This window comes from Salvelinus fontinalis, chromosome 24, assembly GCF_029448725.1.
Source record: "Salvelinus fontinalis isolate EN_2023a chromosome 24, ASM2944872v1, whole genome shotgun sequence".
In the NCBI taxonomy this organism is placed as follows: domain Eukaryota; kingdom Metazoa; phylum Chordata; class Actinopteri; order Salmoniformes; family Salmonidae; genus Salvelinus; species Salvelinus fontinalis.
In genome coordinates, this window is record NC_074688.1 from 40,970,116 (window position 1) to 40,990,115 (window position 20,000).

Consider the following 20,000-nt stretch of genomic DNA (forward strand, 5'->3'; position numbering starts at 1 on the left):
AGTAGAGGGGAGCTCCAACACTCCTGCTAGGCTAGGTGTAACAGGTATTGTAGTAGAGGGGAGCTCCAACACTCCTGCTAGGCTAGGTGTAACAGGTATTGTAGTAGAGGGGAGCTCCAACACTCCTGCTAGGCTAGGTGTAACACGTATTGTAGTAGAGGGGAGCTCCAACACTCCTGCTAGGCTAGGTGTAACAGGTATTGTAGTAGAGGGGAGCTCCAACACTCCTGCTAGGCTAGGTGTAACAGGTATTGTAGTAGAGGGGAGCTCCAACACTCCTGCTAGGCTAGGTGTAACACGTATTGTAGTAGAGGGGAGCTCCAACACTCCTGCTAGGCTAGGTGTAACAGGTATTGTAGTAGAGGGGTGCTCCAACACTCCTGCTAGGCTAGGTGTAACAGGTATTGTAGTAGAGGGGAGCTCTAACACTCCTGCTAGGCTAGGTGTAACAGGTATTGTAGTAGAGGGGTGCTCCAACACTCCTGCTAGGCTAGGTGTAACAGGTATTGTAGTAGAGGGGTGCTCCAACACTCCTGCTAGGCTAGGTGTAACAGGTATTGTACTCTGGGTTCTCAGTGGCCAAAGCAGCAGAGTAACATCCAGAAACCATCTTACTGTAATTGAAGCCTGTTTCTATCGCTGTAAACAGCATTTAGGCTGCCCTCTTCACCATAACGATATAATCTACTGTATCAAATCAAATGTTATTTGTCACATGAGCCGACTACAACAGGTGTAGTAGACCTTACAGTGAAATGCTTACTTACAAGCCCTTAACCAACAATGCAGTTTTTGGAAAAAATACACAAAAAATAAGAAATAAAAGTAACATATAATTAAAGAGCAGCAGTAAAATAACAATAGCGGAGCTATATACAGGGTGTACCGGTACAGAGTTAATGTGCTGGGGCACCAGTGTCAATGTAATTGAGGTAATATGTACATGTAGGTAGAGTTATTAAAGTGACTATGCAAAGATAATAACAGAGAGTAGCAGCAGCGTAAAACAGGGGGGCAATGCAAATAGTCAGGAGACTTATGGCTTGGGGGTAGAAGCTGTTTAGAAGCCTCTTGAACCAACACTTGGCGCTTCTCTACCGCTTGCCATGCGGTATCAAAGAGAACAGTGTATGACTAGGGTGGCTGGAGTCTTTGACAATTTTTACTGCCTTCCTCTGACACCGCCTGGTATAGAGGTCCTGGATGGCAGGAAGCTTGGCCCCAGTGATGTACTAGGCCATACGCTCTACCCTCTGTAGTGCTTTGCAGGCGGAGGCCGACCAGTTGTCATACCAGGCAGTGATGCAACCCGTCAGGATGCTCTCGATGGTGCAGCTGTAGAACCTTTTGAGGATCTGAGGACTCATGCCCCAAATCTTTTAGAGGTTTTATCGTGCCCTCTTCACGACTGTCTTGGTGTGCTTGGACAATGTTAGTTTGTTGGTGATGTGAACGCCGAGGAACTTGAAGCTCTCAACCTGCTCCACTACAGCTCCGTCGCTGAGAATGGAGGCGTGCTCGGTGCTCCTTTTCCTGTAGTCCACAATCATTTCCTTTGTCTTGATCACGTTGAGGGGGAGGTTGTTACTCTGGCACCACCCGGCCAGGTCTCTGACCGCCTCCCTATAGGCTGTCTCGTCGTTGTCGGTGATCAGCCCGGCAAACTTAATGATGATGATGGAGTCGTGCCTGGCCGTGCAGTCATGAGTGAACAGGGAGTACAGGAGGGGATTGAGCAAGAACCCCTGATGTGGTCCCTGTGTTGAGGATCAGCATGGCGGATGTGTTGTTACCTACACTTACCACCTGGGGGCGGCCCTTCAGAAAGTCCAGGATCCAGTTGCAGAGGGAGGTGTTTAGTCCCAGGGTCCTTAGCTTAGTGATGAGCTTTGAGGGTACTATGGTGTTGAACGCTGAGCTGTAGTCATTGAATAGCATTCTCACATAAGTGTTCCTTTTGTCCAGGTGGGAAAGGGCAGTGTGGAGTGCAATAGAGATTGCATCATCTGTGGATCTGTGGGGGCGGTATGCAAATTGAAGTGGGTCTAAGATTTCTGGGATAATGGTGTTGATGTGAGCCATGACCAGACATTCAAAGCACTTCATGGCTACGGACGTGAGTGCTACGGGTCTGTGGTCATTTAGGCAGGTTACCTTAGTGTTCTTGGGCACAGGGACTATGGTGGTCTGCTTGAAACATGTTGGTATTAGACTCAGACAGGGAGAGGTTGAACATGTCAGTGAAGACACCTGCCAGTTGGTCAGCACATGCTCATAGTTCAAGTCCTTGTAATCCATCTGGCCCTGCATCCTTGTGTATGTTGACCTGTTTAAAGGTCTTACTCACATCGGCTACAGAGAGCGTGATCACACAGTCGTCTGGAACAGCTGATGCTCTCATGCATGTTTCAGTGTTACTTGTTTCGAAGCAAGCATTGAGGTTTTTAGCCCGGTGTAGTACGATTCGATCTTAGTTCTGTATTGATGCTTTGCCTGTTTGATGTTTCGTCAGAGGGCATAGCGGGAGAATCATTCAGTCATCAGTTATGATTCATGCTTCTGTTGTCTTTAATGACAACCATAATAACAACGTTCACAGGCCTGAAATGAATCCAGTGTGACTACCTCTCCTACCAGGCTGTATCACAACTGGCTGTGATTGGGAGTCCCATAGGGCAGCGCACAATTGGCCCAGCGTCGTCCTGTTTAGGGTTTGGCTGGGGTAGGCCGTCATTGTAAATAAGAATTTGTTCTTAACTGACTTGCCTCGTTAAATAAAGGTTAAATAAATAAAAAATGAAGGGAGACAGAGAGCGAGAGAGAGAGAGAGAGAGAGAGAGAGAGAGAGAGAGAGAGAGAGAGAGAGAGAGAGAGAGAGAAGACGAGAGAGAGAGAGAGAGAAGACTAGAGGGAGAGAGAGAGAGAGAGAGAGAGAGAGAGAGAGAGAGAAGACTAGAGGGAGAGAGAGAGAGAGAGAGAGAAGACTAGAGGTAGCATCAGAATCCTTTTGCTGTCAAGGAAGAACAGCTTGAGCAGAACTCACTCTCATTGGCTGCCGGCATTGGCAAATGAACCACCAAGCCTGTTCTTTCCGTCTTTCTATCTCCTCTTTTCTTTATGATTTAATTCCTCCTCTCTCCTTGTGTCAGTTCTGGGGGAGGGGGAATCAAGAGTGTGTGTGGGGAGGGGGAGTTGAAGGGGTTAGCTTGTAGTTTGAGCGCTAAGCGAATGTGTCAGTGCCAAGGGCAAGGGGTCTTTCTGCAGGAACCAGCTCTATCACGTTAACAACGAACACACCACCCCCAGGGCCTCAATGTGTGTGTGTGTGTGTGTGTGTGTGTGTGTGTGTGTGTGTGTGTGTGTGTGTGTGTGTGTGTGTGTGTGTGTTTATGTGTGTGTGTTTATGTGTGTGTTTACGTGTGTGTTTACGTGTGTGTGTGTGTGTTTATGTGTGTGTGTGTGTGTGTGTGTGTGTGTGTGTGTGTGTGTGTGTGTGTGTGTGTGTGTGTGTGTGTGTGTGTGTGTGTGTGTGTGTGTGTGTGTGTGTTTACGTGTGTGTGTGTGTGATAATGTGCTTAGAGTGCTGTCTGTCTTCGTATCTTTATTGGGTGTGAGCGCGGTGTGTGTGTGTATGAGTTTGAGTGTGTGTCGGGGTGGGGTATGTGCCTGAGTGATTGTGGAAGAAAACAAGAGAGCGATATAGAAGCCTGGTCTGACCTGAGGCCTGGACCGTGTCTCAACCATGGCCTGGCTGAACCCCCCCTGCCTGCCCCCTCACACACACGCAAACACACAGACATAGACAGGCTCACCCACATGAAGACACACATAGACTGGCTTTCACAGACATACACACCCTGCTGATCCTGTCTGCACTCCACAATCCTCTCTCTCTCTCTGAGCCTCCAGGAAGCATGTGGACATTTTGCACGAAATAAAAATAAAAATAACTCACTCATCCACACATCACAACACACGCAGACCTAGGGCTGTGACAGTCGTGACATTTTGTCAGCCTGTTATCTCAGTCTGCACAGCTGTTCTCTCATCAAGTGATCATATTTTCACCCATCAGACTATTTGCAATGTAATCTTGTAATCTACACTGAACAAAAATATTAACACAACATGTAAAGTGTTGGTCCCATGTTTCATGAGCTGAAATAAAAAATCTCAGAAATGTTCCATACGCACAAAAAGTTTACTTCTCTCAAATGTTGTGATACAAATATGTTTACATCTCTGTTAGTGAGAATTTCTCCTTTGTTAAAGTAATACATGCATCTGACAGCTGTGGCATATTAAGAAGCTGATTAAACAGAACAATAATTTCATAGGTGCACCTTGTGCTGGGGACAATAAAAGGCCACTGGTGCAGTCTAGTCACACAACACCATGCCAGAGTTGTTGAGGAGAATTTCTGTCTGTAATAAAGCCCTTTTGTGGGAAAAAAATCATTCTGATTAGGCTGGGCCTGGCTCCCCAGTGAGTGGGCCTGGCTCCCCAGTGAGTGGGCCTATGCCCTTCAAGGCCCACCCCTGGCTGCAACCCTGCCCAGTCATGTGAAATCCATAGATTAGGATCTAATGAATTTAATTCAATTGACTGATTTCCTTATATGATCTGTAACTCAATAAAATCTTTTAAATTGTTGCATGTTGTATGTATATTTTAGTTTCAGTATAATATGTCAAATTTGTTTTGATTTAGAATGACCCATTATCAAGTGGTCAGGAACAGGGACAAGAGAAACATACATGTCATCCGTATGCACTTGGATAGAAAATGGAGGCAACTTTCCCTCCGGTTCATAATTTTTATTCAGGGTTTTTTTCAGGCTTGGGCTCATGTATAAGCCTATGTGTACTAAGTTCTAATATGCATATAGTGTTTTGAATGAATCCTCACCTTAGAAAGCGCTGTCCATTTTGTTTTTGTTAGGCTTTGAAGCAACATCCACAACGCTCATGTTTTCCACTCAGTTTCAACCTCTTGTTGAACTTATTTCTCACATCAATCATCACAGTGAGGTTAGATTTAAAAGCACATAGAGGTTTGATGATAAGTGTTTGATGTGATTTTCCTTGGTATTTGCATTGATGTCAGAGTGGTTAGAGGGACAATAGAGCCCTGAGTACCAGACCATTATGATCTGATGGAGGGACAGTAAAGCCCTGAGTACCAGACCATTATGATCTGATGGAGGGACAGTAAAGCCCTGAGTACCAAACCATTAGGACCTGATGGAGGGACAATAGAGCCCTGAGTACCAGGCCATTAGGACCTGATGGAGGGACAATAGAGCCCTGAGTACCAGGCCATTAGGACCTGATGGAGGGACAATAGAGACCTGAGTACCAAACCATTAGGACCTGATGGAGGGACAATAGAGCCCTGAGTACCAGGCCATTAGGACCTGATGGAGGGACAATAGAGCCCTGAGTACCAGGCCATTAGCAACCTGATGGAGGGACAATAGAGCCCTGAGTACCAGGCCATTAGGACCTGATGGAGGGACAATAGAGCCCTGAGTAGCATGTCATTAGGACCTGATGGAAGGACAATAGAGTCCTGAGTAGCAGGCCATTACAACCTGATGAAGGGACAATAGAGCCCTGAGTACCAGGCCATTACAACCAGATGGAGGGACAATAGAGCCCTGAGTACCAGGCCATTACAACCAGATGGAGGGACAATAGAGCCCTGAGTACCAGGCCATTACAACCAGATGGAAGGACAATAGAGTCCTGAGTAGCAGGCCATTTGGACCTGATGATCATTAAAGAGTTGGGTTCTACTAACACATGTCCAGAGTGAATGAGAGATTACCGTCAACGATCACATAGAATTTTACTGTGGTCATGACTCATAACTGTGTGGCGGGATTAAGGTTACCACAACAGCCCTACGCGCGCACGCACGCACGCACCCACGCACCCACGCACCCACACACACACACACACACACACACACACACACACACACACACACACACACACACACACACACACACACACACACACACACACACACACACACACACACACACACACACACACACACACACACACACACACACACACACACACACACACACACACACAGGTTTCCATATGTTTGATCTGTTTGATACCGTTCCATTTATTCCACTCCACCCATTGCAATGAGTCTGTCCTCCTATAGCTTCTCCCACCAGCCTCCTCTGACACACACATACACACACACACACACACACACACACACACACACACACACACACACACACACACACACACACACACACAGACACAGACACAGACACAGACACACAGACACAGACACAGACACAGACACAGACACAGAGTAAGACGGAAGGCAGATGAAGGTAGATATGACACAGATAAACCATAAATGAAGACTGACAGTGAAGAAGCACTGGGAGATGGTTATCAATAGAAAGACAGATATTCTGTAACCAGAGAATGACAAGAGAGTGTGCAAAGCTGTCATCAAGGCAAAATGGTGGCTACTTTGAAGAATCTAAAATGTTAAATACATTTTGATTTGTTTAAAACTTTTTTGGTTACTACATAATTCCATATGTGTTATTTCATAGTTTTGATTATTCTACAATGTAGAAAATAGTAAAAATAAAGAAAAACCCTTGAATGAGGGTTTCGGCTACGGTGTGTTTTAAGGCTGACAGACACATTTCTTGGCTTGCTTCACCTTGTTTACAAACCTGTGCCTCAAAGACACGTGAACTGTCCGATTGTCACCAGAACATCCTCTGTCACGTTATCACTGGGAAGCCTCTGGGTTGTGATGTAATCCAGACGGATCCCCTGAAGCGGTGAGAAATGACAACCATAATAGCAACGGTCACAGGCACAGCAGCGGGGCCTGTTTCTAAGATACAACTATTTTTAAAAGCACACGTCACCAGGATAGCTACAGTAGGTGAGCTCACACGTCACCAGGATAGCTACAGTAGGTGAGCTCACACGTCACCAGGATAGCTACAGTAGGTGAGCTCACACGTCACCAGGATAGCTACAGTGGGTGAGCTCACACGTCACCAGGATAGCTACAGTAGGTGAGCTCACACGTCACCAGGATAGCTACAGTAGGTGAGCTCACACGTCACCAGGATAGCTACAGTGGGTGAGCTCACACGTCACCAGGATAGCTACAGTGGGTGAGCTCACACGTCACCAGGATAGCTACAGTAGGTGAGCTCACACGTCACCAGGATAGCTACAGTGGGTGAGCTCACACGTCACCAGGATAGCTACAGTAGGTGAGCTCACACGTCACCAGGATAGCTACAGTGGGTGAGCTCACACGTCACCAGGATAGCTACAGTCGGTGAGCTCACACGTCACCAGGATAGCTACAGTAGATGAGCTCACACGTCACCAGGATAGCTACAGTAGGTGAGCTCACACGTCACCAGGATAGCTACAGTAGGTGAGCTCACACGTCACCAGGATAGCTACAGTGGGTGAGCTCACACGTCACCAGGATAGCTACAGTAGGTGAGCTCACACGTCACCAGGATAGCTACAGTAGGTGAGCTCACACGTCACCAGGATAGCTACAGTAGGTGAGCTCACACGTCACCAGGATAGCTACAGTGGGTGAGCTCACACGTCACCAGGATAGCTACAATAGGTGAGCTCACACGTCACCAGGATAGCTACAATAGGTGAGCTCACACGTCACCAGGATAGCTACAGTAGGTGAGCTCACACGTCACCAGGATAGCTACAATAGGTGAGCTCACACGTCACCAGGATAGCTACAGTGGGTGAGCTCACACGTCACCAGGATAGCTACAGTAGGTGAGCTCACACGTCAGCCACTTGTCAAACATCAAATGGAAAGAACATAGAATGTAGGCCTACTCTGGTAGACACACAATGATGTCCCCTCCTCACGTATCCTCTCTTCTCTCTCATTGTCCCACCTCTCATTCCTTCTCTCTTGTTCCCTCTCTTTCTCTCCCTCTATGTTGTCATCACCAGCCCTCTGTGTTCACTAGGGTGAGAGTGAGAGCTGGTGAGATTGACTGGTGGGTGGAGGTGAGAGTGGGAGGTGGTGTGATTGACTGGTGGGTGAGAGTGGGAGTGGGAGCTGGTGAGATTGACTGGTGGGTGGAGGTGAGAGTGGGAGGTGGTGTGATTGACTGGTGAGTGAGATTGAGAGTGAGAGCTGGTGAGATTGACTGGTGGGTGTGAGTGAGAGTGAGAGTGAGAGCTGGTGAGATTGACTGGTGGGTGAGAGTGGGAGTGGGAGGTGGTATGAATGACTGGTGGGTGAGAGTGGGAGTGGGAGGTGGTGTGAATGACTGGTGGGTGTGAGTGGGAGTGGGAGCTGGTGAGATTGACTGGTGGGTGTGAGTGATTGACTGGTGGGTGTGAGTGAGAGTGAGAGCTGGTGAGATTGACTGGTGGGTGTGAGTGAGAGTGAGAGCTGGTGAGATTGACTGGTGGGTGTGAGTGAGAGTGAGAGCTGGTGAGATTGACTGGTGGGAGGTGGTGAGACTGGTTCATTTGCATAATTGTGTGGAATTAAATTGGCGCTTGTGTATTTTCGTTAGTCGTCATGCATCTTATTTATCACCTGTCAGACAGGATACAGAGACTAGTTAGAGGAGATGAATTTCACCTGTCAGACAGGATACAGAGTCTAGTTAGAGGAGATGAATATCACCTGTCAGACAGGATACAGAGACTAGTTAGAGGAGATGAATATCACCTGTCAGACAGGATACAGAGACTAGTTAGAGGAGATGAATATCACCTGTCAGACAGGATACAGAGACTAGTTAGAGGAGAGGAATATCACCTGTCAGACAGGATACAGAGACTAGTTAGAGGAGAGGAATAGTCTACCACCTGTCAGACAGGACCAGAATAGCTCCTCAAAAAGCCTGTAGGTTACTGGAGTGAAGCCTGCTTTTGTAAGCCCAGTCATTGGTCAGCCCAATCATTGGTCAGCCCAATCATTGGTCAGCCCAATCATTGGTCAGCCCAATCATTTGTCAGCCCAGTCATTGGTCAGCCCAGTCATTGTTCAGCCCAGTCATTGGTCAGCCCAGTCATTGGTCAGCCCAGTCATTGGTCAGCCCAGTCATTGTTCAGCCCAATCATTGGTCAGCCCAATCATTGGTCAGCCCAATCATTGGTCAGCCCAGTCATTGGTCAGCCCAGTCATTGGTCAGCCCAGTCATTGGTCAGCCCAGTCATTGGTCAGCCCAATCATTGGTCAGCCCAGTCATTGGTCAGCCCAGTCATTGGTCAGCTCAGTCATTGGTCAGCCCAGTCATTGGTCAGCCCAGTCATTGGTCAGCCCAGTCATTGGTCAGCCCAGTCATTGGTCAGCCCAGTCATTGTTTAGCCCAGTCATTGGTCAGCCCAGTCAAGTAACAATTCTAAATGCAATCGTGTGTTAAAAAGGTTGGTGGCCACGATTTAAAAAGAGCTATTGTTATTTCTCAATCTCAATTCGTAAAGCACACCTCCCATACGCCATTTGGATGCATAGGCTACAGAGCTCCACAATGGAGGTGTCATAAAACCTAGCGGTCAAACAGGGAAATGGTTCCAATTGCTTTTCCACCATTCATTTTTCCCATCTGGGATTTTAGAATCACTTAAAATAACAGCTGTGTTTCGTGTAGGCTTACCCTGGCGTGACGTTTTGATAACCGTGTAAGTCTCTCTCGGACAAGTTGACTTTTATCAATATATACTGCTCTATTTAAAATGCTAATTACAAATCTACAAATCCTTGCAAGCTCCTGCTCGTCATCTCTAGCTGACACCTTTGTTAACAGGTATTGTGTCAATTTAAAACTTGCACAAGACAGTTCACAGAATTGTCCATTTAAATAAATGTATTCATTGCTACATTTAGCTAACATTAGATAGTTAATACAGAGATTCTTACCTTTGCCTCAATTCGGCAGTCTGGTCCAGATCATCATGGTATTTGTAGTTCTTTATGATAGTCCCATTAGCAGCTAATTAGCATTTCATGTTTGGGGGATAGATACAAGCGAATATATATTGATAAGTCACGTTGTCTGAGAGAGATTTACACGTTTATCAAAACGTCACGCCAGGGTAAGCCTACACGAAACACAGCCCTTATTTTAAGTGTTTCCAAAAATCCCCAATGGGAAAAAATGAATGGTGGAGAAATGATTGGAACCATTTCCCTATTTGACTTCTAGGTTATATGGGGTATTATGACTCAGACTGTGGTACTCTATAGCCTGCCTACTATGAGCACGTCACCCACCACTTTGCAATGTGGGCTTGAGGCACTATAATGGCTTGAAACCTGAACGTTTTACTTTAGTTCAAATAATGAGGCATGTCTTCCTTGTTTCAATGTAGCCTTGAGAAAATCCATCCATAAAAATATGGAGGCAATTATTTTATAAAGACTTACTGATGCCATTAACCAGTATTTCTCTCCTGTTCTATTGGTTTTCATATGAACTTTATTTTGATGTCCAGAAGCCAAAGTCACAATCCTAGTCATATTAGCAACCCATCATAGTAGTTGCTATTAGGTTCCCCCTCTTTCTAAGTTTCTAACCCAGATGTTCATCTCTGTCACATATGGAACCGCTCGCATTAGGTGTGCAGTTTACAACTGTGTTTTACGCGAATTACATTTTGGGTAAATGTTTGAAAATGACGTGATATTATCTGCTTCGTTACAGGAGTTTCATGTTCAATAGTAGACTATAGCATTTTGACTGGAAGACAATAGGCGTGCTATTGTTACATGTTTCCCATGAAGCTCTTAATGAACAATATCCAGGCCTTGTATGCACGCATAGTATCAGAGAGGAAGAGGCCAAGCAAGAGCTTTCATTCTCGCCAAAATCTATCCAAAATAAGTCCAATGGGTTTATTTTCTGGCCTAAGCTTGTCTCCTGCTTTCCCGCCTTGGGACGACTCCAATTCTTTAGGGTGGAAACATAAGCATCTCGTCATTATATACCTTCTATAGCTCTGATAGTATTTTTTTTGTTGGTCAGGTCATTTTACTGTTTGAAAAAAATGTAACCGTTTGTTGACCGCTTAATGAGGGTTAATTAGTTGGCAGCAAAATGGACAGAAATATGCATCCCTTATAAGGGGTTTATATCATCACAAGAATTGTAATTGTTGGTAAGCTATTTGAGGGTTAAGGTTCGAGGCAAGGGTAGAGTTACAGTTGGTGGTGGTTACAATCACATTAGTTAGGATTACATTATTGGATCGATTGGCTGAGAGACGATGTACTTTCTGTCCGTTGTTTTCAGATGGAGAGGTCGGAGACTGTCTGTCAGTACTGCGGTGTGAGTTATCTCATCCTCCACGAGTTCCAGCTCCTCCAGGACAGGTTGGCCCAGGTGGAGACAGAGCTCCAGAACCAGAGAGGGGCCACAGAGAGAGAGAGAGCCCAGAGAGAGCTGCTGGAACTGGGCAGAGAGGAGTGGGAGAGGGCTCTGAGAGAAGAGATCCAGAGAGGGTCCACGGAGAAAGAGAAAGTCCTGAGAGAAGAACATGAAAAGAGGTTTGAAGAGAGGAGATTCCTAAATGAGGAGATAGAAAAAAGGAGTGAGGAGAGATGGAGAGTCCTGAAAGAAAAACTCCAACAGTCCAACACTCATCTGGAGGAACAGAGGGAAGACCTACATCAGCAGGAAGAGAGGTGGGTGAGAGCGAGAGAGAGAGAGCGCGTGAGAGAGAGAGGGGAAGGGGAGAGAGAGAGAGAGAGGGGAAGGGGAGAGAGAGAGAGAGAGGGGAAGGGGAGAGAGAGAGAGAGAGAGGGGAAGGGGAGAGAGAGAGAGAGAGGGGAAGGGGAGAGAGAGAGAGAGAGAGAGAGAGGGGGGAGAGATGGAGGGGAGAGAGAGAGAGAGAGAGAGAGAGAGAGAGAGAGAGAGAGAGAGAGAGAGAGAGAGAGAGAGAGAGAGAGATAGAGAGAGAGAGAGAGAGAGAGAGAGAGAGAGAGAGAGAGAGAGAGAGAGAGAGAGAGAGAGGGGAGAGAGAGCGAGGGGAGAGCGATATTTGCAGTCTGTCTGGCAGGCCAACACACTGACCTGTTACTGTAATGCAGCCCCTTTTTGGCAGCCCGACAGATTCTGTTCCATATTTCACTCCAGAGAGAAGGAAAGAAGAGAGGAGAAAAGATTAGCCGTGAAGAAATGGCCACGTATTGTAGATTTCACAGAAGATATCTGACTTAGATTTAGATCTTGGCTTAGCTGTAGGCCTGTATCTGTATCGTGCATGCATCTGCCTATCGTGCATACATCTGTGTATCCTGCATACATCTGTGTACCGTGCATGCATCTGTGTGCCATGCATGCATCTGTGTATCGTGCATACATCTGTGTACCATGCATGCATCTGTGTATCATTGATGCATCTGTGTATCGTACATGCATCTGTGTATCATTGATGCATCTGTGTATCGTGCATACATCTGTGTATCGTACATGCATCTGTGTATCATTGATGCATCTGTGTATCGTGCATACATCTGTGTATCGTGCATAAATCTGTGTACCGTGCATGCATCTGCGTATCGTGCATACATCTGTGTATCGTACATGCATCTGTGTATCATTGATGCATCTGTGTATCGTGCATACATCTGTGTATCGTGCATAAATCTGTGTACCGTACATGCTTCTGTGTATCGTGCATGCATCTGTGTACCGTGCATGCTTCTGTGTACCGTGCATGCTTCTGTGTATCGTGCATGCATCTGTGTACCGTGCATGCTTCTGTGTACCGTGCATGTGTGTGTGTTTATCTAATGTCTAGGCCTAGGCTATGTCTCTATGACTATGGTATGAGCGTGTCTGAGTGCATTTGAATGTGTGTTCTTGTGTTTTCTATCCCTAGTGTGAAAGCATATTTAATAATAAGTTCTATGCCTCCTATTACCTCCGAGTCACGTTGATGGGCCTAACCCATGCACACCATTACGTCTCTCTCTCTCTATCTCTGTGGCGCTAGCAAGCATCTCAGTATAATTATAGATTTACTGGATATCTCAATAGAATATATTTTTCACGCCATCGCCTTTCACATCCCCATTCTAGAAATAGGGAGGGATGGCAGTTATAGAAATAGAGAGTGGGAGAGTGTCTATTATAGAAATAGAGAGTGGGCGAGTAGCCTATCTATTATAGAAATAGAGAGTGGGACAGTAGCCTATCTATTATAGAAATAGAGAGTGGGAGAGTAGCCTATCTATTATAGAAATAGAGAGTGGGAGAGTAGCCTATCTATTATAGAAATAGAGAGTGGGAGAGTAGCCTATCTTTTATAGAAATAGAGAGTGGGAGAGTAGCCTATCTATTATAGAAATAGGGAGGGATGGCAGTTATAGAAACAGAGGGTGGGAGAGTGTCTATTATAGAAATAGAGAGTGGGCGAGTAGCCTATCTATTATAGAAATAGAGAGTGGGAGAGTAGCCTATCTATTATAGAAATAGAGAGTGGGAGAGTAGCCTATCTATTATAGAAATAGAGAGTGGGAGAGTAGCCTATCTATTATAGAAATAGAGAGTGGGAGAGTAGCCTACCTATTATAGAAATAGAGGGCTTGAGACATGACCAGAGCTGAGAAACTGTGTGTGGTACCTGCTATTTCCTTCTGCTCTGATGAACAGTTTCAGTTTGCCATAGTTACCAGCCCACCTGCAGGTGAACAAGTAAATCTGACTCAGACAAGGAAAAAGTGGTGGATGGAAAGACGGAAAGAGAAAGCGATGTGACAGGAAATAAGGTGGAAAGAGGATGAGCGTCGGACAGATAAGAGAGAGAGAGAGAGAGACAGAGAGAGAAAGAGAGAGACTGAGAGAGAACTAGAGAGAGAGAGAGAGGAAGAGAGAGAGCGAGAGAGAGAGAGAGAGAGACAGAGCTAGAGAGAGGGAGAGAGACAGAGAGAGAGGAGAGAGAGAACAACAGAGAGAGAGACAGAAATAGAGAGAGAGAGAAAGAGAGAGACAGAGAGAGAAAGACAGAGAAAGAGACAGAGAAAGACATATAGCTCATCTCTTGGCAGTAGTACTGTAGACTACTTTATCACTGACCTCAACCCAGAGTCTCTCAGAGCGTTCACAGTCAGCCCACTGACACCTCTATCAGATCACAGGAAATCACAGTCTACTTGAACAGAGCAGTACTCAATCATGAGGCATCAAAGCCAAAGGAACTGAATAATATTAAGAAATGCTATAGATGGAAGGAATGTAGTGTGGAAACCTGCCAAAAACCAATTAGGCAACAACAAATTAAATCCCTTTCAGACAACTTTCTGGAGAAAATGTTCCACTGTAATAGTGAAGGTGTAAACTTGGCTGTAGAAAACCTAAACAGTATATTTGACCTCTCAGCTTCCCTATCAAATCTAAAAAATATCAAATAGAAAACCGACGAAAATTAACAACAAAGACAAATGGTTTGATGAAGAATGAAAAAAACCTAAGAAAGAAAGAAATTGAGAAACCTAACCAACCAAAAACATAGAGACCCAGAAAACCTGAGTCTACCCTGTCACTATAGTGAATCACTAAAACAATACAGAATAATACTATGGAAAAAGAAGGAACAGCACGTCAGAAATCAGCTCAATGTAATTGAAGAATCCATAGAATCGAACCACTTCTGTGAAAAATTGGAAAACACTAAACAAACAACAACACTGTCAGATTCTCCCAAGGAGAGGTGGGTGTGGAGTCAGGTGGGTGGAGTCAGGTGGGTGGAGTCAGGTGGGTGGAGTCAGGTGGGTGTGGAGTCAGGTGGGTGTGGAGTCAGGTGGGTGTGGAGTCAGGTGGGTGTGGAGTCAGGTGGGTGTGGAGTCAGGTGGGTGTGGAGTCAGGTGGGGGTGGAGTCAGGTGGGGGTGGAGTCAGGTGGGTGTGGAGTAAGGTGGGTGTGGAGTCAGGCGGGTGTGGAGTCAGGCGGGTGTGGAGTCAGGCGGGTGTGGAGTCAGGTGGGTGTGGAGTAAGAATTGCAAGAAGGGCGTTTATTTACAAGTCCATCAAAAGAACAGGCACAGGACCACAACAGCACCACAACAGGACCACAACAGGACCACAACAGGACCACAACAGGACCACAACAGCACCACAACAGCACCACAACAGCACCACAACAGCACCACAACAGGACCACAACAGCACCACAACAGCACCACAACAGGACCACAACAGCAGCCACAACAGCACCACAACAGGCCCACAACAGGCCCACAACAGGCCCACAACAGGCCCACAACAGCAGCCACTAAAACAGGAGCGCAGTCCAGTTGAACACGGAGGAAACCACTCCTCTGACTAAACTAACGGAGGAAACCACTCCTCTGACTAAACTAACGGAGGAAACCACTCCTCTGACTAAACTAACGGAGGAAACCACTCCTCTGACTAAACTAACGGAGGAAACCACTCCTCTGACTAAACTAACGGAGGAAACCACTCCTTTGACTAAACTAACGGAGGAAACCACTCCTCTGACTAAACTAACGGAGGAAACCACTCCTCTGACTAAACTAACGGAGGAAACCACTCCTCTGACTAAACTAACGGAGGAAACCACTCCTCTGACTAAACTAACGGAGGAAACCACTCCTTTGACTAAACTAACGGAGGAAACCACTCCTCTGACTAAACTAACGGAGGAAACCACTCCTCTGACTAAACTAACGGAGGAAACCACTCCTCTGACTAAACTAACGGAGGAAACCACTCCTCTGACTAAACTAACGGAGGAAACCACTCCTCTGACTAAACTAACGGAGGAAACCACTCCTCTGACTAAACTAACGGAGGAAACCACTCCTCTGACTAAACTAACGGAGGAAACCACTCCTCTGACTAAACTAACGGAGGAAACCACTCCTCTGACTAAATTAACGGAGGAAACCACTCCTCTGACTAAACTAACGGAGGAAACCACTCCTCTGACTAAACTAACGGAGGAAACCACTCCTCTGACTAAACTAATGGAGGAAACCACTCCTCTGACTAAACTAATGAAGGAAACCACTCCTCTGACTAGACTAACGTGTGGAAAACAGTCCCGTGAAAACACCTGTTCAACAGAACAAACAAAACGCAACCCAAACCAACGACAGATACACAAACAATCCTGCACAAAACCTAGAGGGTAGGATGAGATTAAATACCCCACTGATTAACCTAAACTAGACACAGGTGAACAACAAGACAGACAAAACCAAACGAAAAGGGATCGGTGGCAGCTAGTAGACCGGCGACGACGAGCGCCGAGCGCCGCCCGAACAGGGAGAGGAGCCACCTTTGGTGGAAGTCGTGACAAACACGAAGAGTTATTTATCCAAAACGGAGATATATACAGTAGGTAAACCACTTCTCCAATCTTTTTGGCACTATAACAAAAGAACAAACAGCAAAAACATCTTCAGCACAGATTCTGTCAGACCTGGGCCCTGACAGTAAATCTCAGTAAGACAAAAATAATGGTGTTCCAAAAAAGGTCCAGTTGCCAGAACCGCAAATACAAATTCCATCAAGACACCGTTGCCCTAGAGCACACAAAACTATACATACCTCGGCCTAATTATCAGCGCCACAGGTAACTTCCACAAACCTGTGAGAGACAAGGCAAGAAGGGGCTTCTATGCCATCAGAAGGAACATAACATTTAACATAACAATTAGGATCTCGCTAAAAATACTTGAATCAGTTATAGAACCCATTGCCCTTTATGGTTATGTCGTCTGGGGTCCACTCACCAACCAAGAATTCACAAATTTCACAAACACCAAATTGAGACTCAGCATGCAGAATTCTGCAAACATATCCTCAGTGTACAACGTAAAACACCAAATAATGCATGCAGAGCAGAAGTAGGCCGATACCCTCTAATTATCAAAATCCAGAAAAGAGCCATTAAATTCTACAACCACCTAAAAGGAAGCGATTCCCAAACCTTCCATAACAAAGCCATCACTTACAGAGAGATGAACCTGGAGAAGAGCCCCCTAAGCAAGCTGGTCCTGGGGCTCTGTTCACAAACACAAACAGACCCCACAGAGCCCCAGGACAGCAACACAATTAGACCCAACCAAATCATGAGTAAACTAAAAGATAGTTACTTGACACATTGGAAAGAATTTACAAAAAAATAGAAAACAAAAAGATTAATTAACAAAAAAACAGAGCAATCTAGAATGATATTTGGCTATCAAAAGAAAGTACACATTGGCAGAATACCTGACCACTGTGACTGACCCAAACTTAAGGAAAGCTTTGACTATGTACAGACTCAGTGAGCATAGCTGTAACGGCTTTCTTCCTGGGATGAAGGAGAGGACCAAAATGCAGCGCAGTTAGTGTTCAACATGTTTAATATAACGAACTGTGAACACTTACAACAATACAAAAACAACAAACGTGAAAACCGAGACAGTCCTATCTGGTGCAGAACACAGAGACAGGAAACAACCACCCACAATCCCCAACACAAAACAAGCCACCTATATATGATTCTCAATCAGGGACAACGAATGACAGCTGCCTCTGATTGAGAACCATATTAGGCTGAACACAGAAACAGACAAACTAGACACACAACATAGAATGCCACCGTAGGCAGACCTGGCTCTCAAGAGAAGACAGGCTATGTGCACACTGCCTACAAAATGAGGTGGAAACTGAGCTGCACTTCCGAAGTTCCTGCGAAATGTATGACCATATTAGAGACACATATTTCCCTCAGATTACACAGATCACAAAGGTTTCTAAAACAAATCCAATTTTGATTATCTCCCATATCTACTGGGTGAAATACCACAGTGTTCAATCACAGCAGCAAGATTTGTGACCTGTTGTCACAAGAAGAAGGTCAACCAGTGAAGAACAAACACAATTGTAAATTTAACCCATATTTATGTTTATTTATTTTCCCTTTTGTACATTAACCATGCACATCGTTACCACACTGTATATGTACATAATATGACATTGGAAACCTCTTTATTATTTTGGAACTTCTGTGAGTGTAACGTTTACTGTTCATTTGTATAGTTTTTTCTCACTTTTGTTTATTATCTACTTCACTTGCTTTGGCAATGTTAACATATGTTTCCCATGCCAAAAAAGCCCTTCAATTGAAATTGAATTGAAATTGAGAGAGAGAGAGAGAGAGCGAGAGAGAGAGAGAGAGAGAGAGAGAGAGAGAGACAGAGAGACAGAGAGCGAGAGAGAGAGAGACACAGAGAGAGAGAGAGAGAGAGACAGAGAGAGAGAGAGAGAGAGAAGTGTCATTCATGTGTTGCGTGATCAGGTTTCTTACTTCTGCTTTTTTTTTGGTGAACTCTGACTGTAGATAATATTACTATAGGAGTTATAAAACGGTCGTTAAGACACTAACAGCTTACAAACGGTAGGCAATTAAGGTCACAGTTATGAAAACTTAGGACTCTAAAGAGGCCATTTTACTGACTCTGAAAAACACAAAATGTGATCTACAGTCACAGTTCAAGAAGTAGGAAGCTGATGAGCTGGGACTGTAGATATTATGACGATAGGAGTTATGGGAGCAGGAAGCTGATGAACTGGGACTGTAGATAATATGACGATAGGAGTTATGGGAGCAGGAAGCTGATGAGCTGGGACTGTAGATATTATGACGATAGGAGTTATGGGAGCAGGAAGCTGATGAACTGGGACTGTAGATAATATGACGATAGGAGTTATGGGAGAAGGAAGCTGATGAGCTGGGACTGTAGATAATATGACGATAGGAGTTATGGGAGCAGGAAGCTGATGAACTGTGACTACATCATATTACTATCGGCGTTATCGGAGCAGGAAGTTGATGAACTGTGACTATATCATATTACCATAGGAGTTATAGAAGCAGGAAGCTGATGAACTCTGACTGTGAGATCATTTTAATATTTGGTAATTGGTATTTTATTAGGATCCCCATTAGCTGTTGCTAAAGCAGCAGCTACTCTTCCTGGGGTCCACACAAAACACAAAACATAATACAGAATTACATAATACATAACATCAATAGTGTAACAGTTCTCATGGGCTGAAGGAAGAGTGGACCAAGGTGCAGCGTTTAAAGTGTTCAAAAAGTGTTTAAAGTGTTAAAAAAAAACAATCAAACAAAAACAACAAACAGGAGAACGAAAGCGAAACAGTTCTGTCTGGTGCAGAAACACAAAACAACTACCCACAAAACACAGGTGGGAAAAGGCTACCTAAGTATGGTTCTCAATCAGAGTCAACGATAGACAGCTGCCTCTGATTGAGAACCACACCCGGCCAAACACATAGAAATAGACAACATAGAACAAAAACATAGAATGCCCACCCCAACTCACACCCTGACCAACCAAAATAGAGACATAAAAAGGATCTCTAAGGTCAGGGCGTGACAAATAGACAAGAACAGCTCAAGGACAGAACTACATACATTTTTTAAAAGGTACACGTAGCCTACATATCAATGCATACACACAAACTATCTAGGTCCAATAGGGGAGAGGTGTTGTGCAGCAAGGTGTTGCTTCATCTGTTTTTTGAAACCAGGTTTGCTGTTTATTGGAGAAATTTGAGATGGAGTGGAGTTCCATGCAATAATGTCTCTATATAATACTATACGCTTTCTTGAATTTGTTCTGGATTTGGGGACTGTGAAAAGACCCCTGGTGGCATGTCTGGTGGGATAAGTGTGTCAGAGCTGTGTGTAAGTTGACTATGGAAACAATTTGGGATTTTCAGCACATTAATGTTTCTTATAAAAAGAAGAAGTGATGCAGTCAGTCTCTCCTCAACTCTTAGTCAAGAGAGACTGACATGCATAGTATTTATATCAGCCCTCTGATTACAATGAAGAGCAAGACGTGTCGCTCTGTTCTGGACCAGCTGCATCTTAACTAGGTCTTTCCTTGCAGCACTGGACCACACTACTGGACAATAATCAAGATTAGATCAAACTAGAGC

General features: G+C 45.1%; 1 protein-coding gene across 1 annotated transcript in view; it reads left to right on the forward strand.

Moving 5' to 3' along the window:
• Positions 1 to 20,000, forward strand: part of LOC129822442 (trichohyalin-like) — a 216,881-nt gene that overhangs the window by 29,403 nt on the left and 167,478 nt on the right. Inside the window, exon 3 of the mRNA XM_055880726.1 lies at positions 11,306 to 11,697. Coding sequence (XP_055736701.1) covers positions 11,306 to 11,697 — 392 coding nt within the window. The remainder of the gene's footprint in view (positions 1 to 11,305; positions 11,698 to 20,000) is intronic.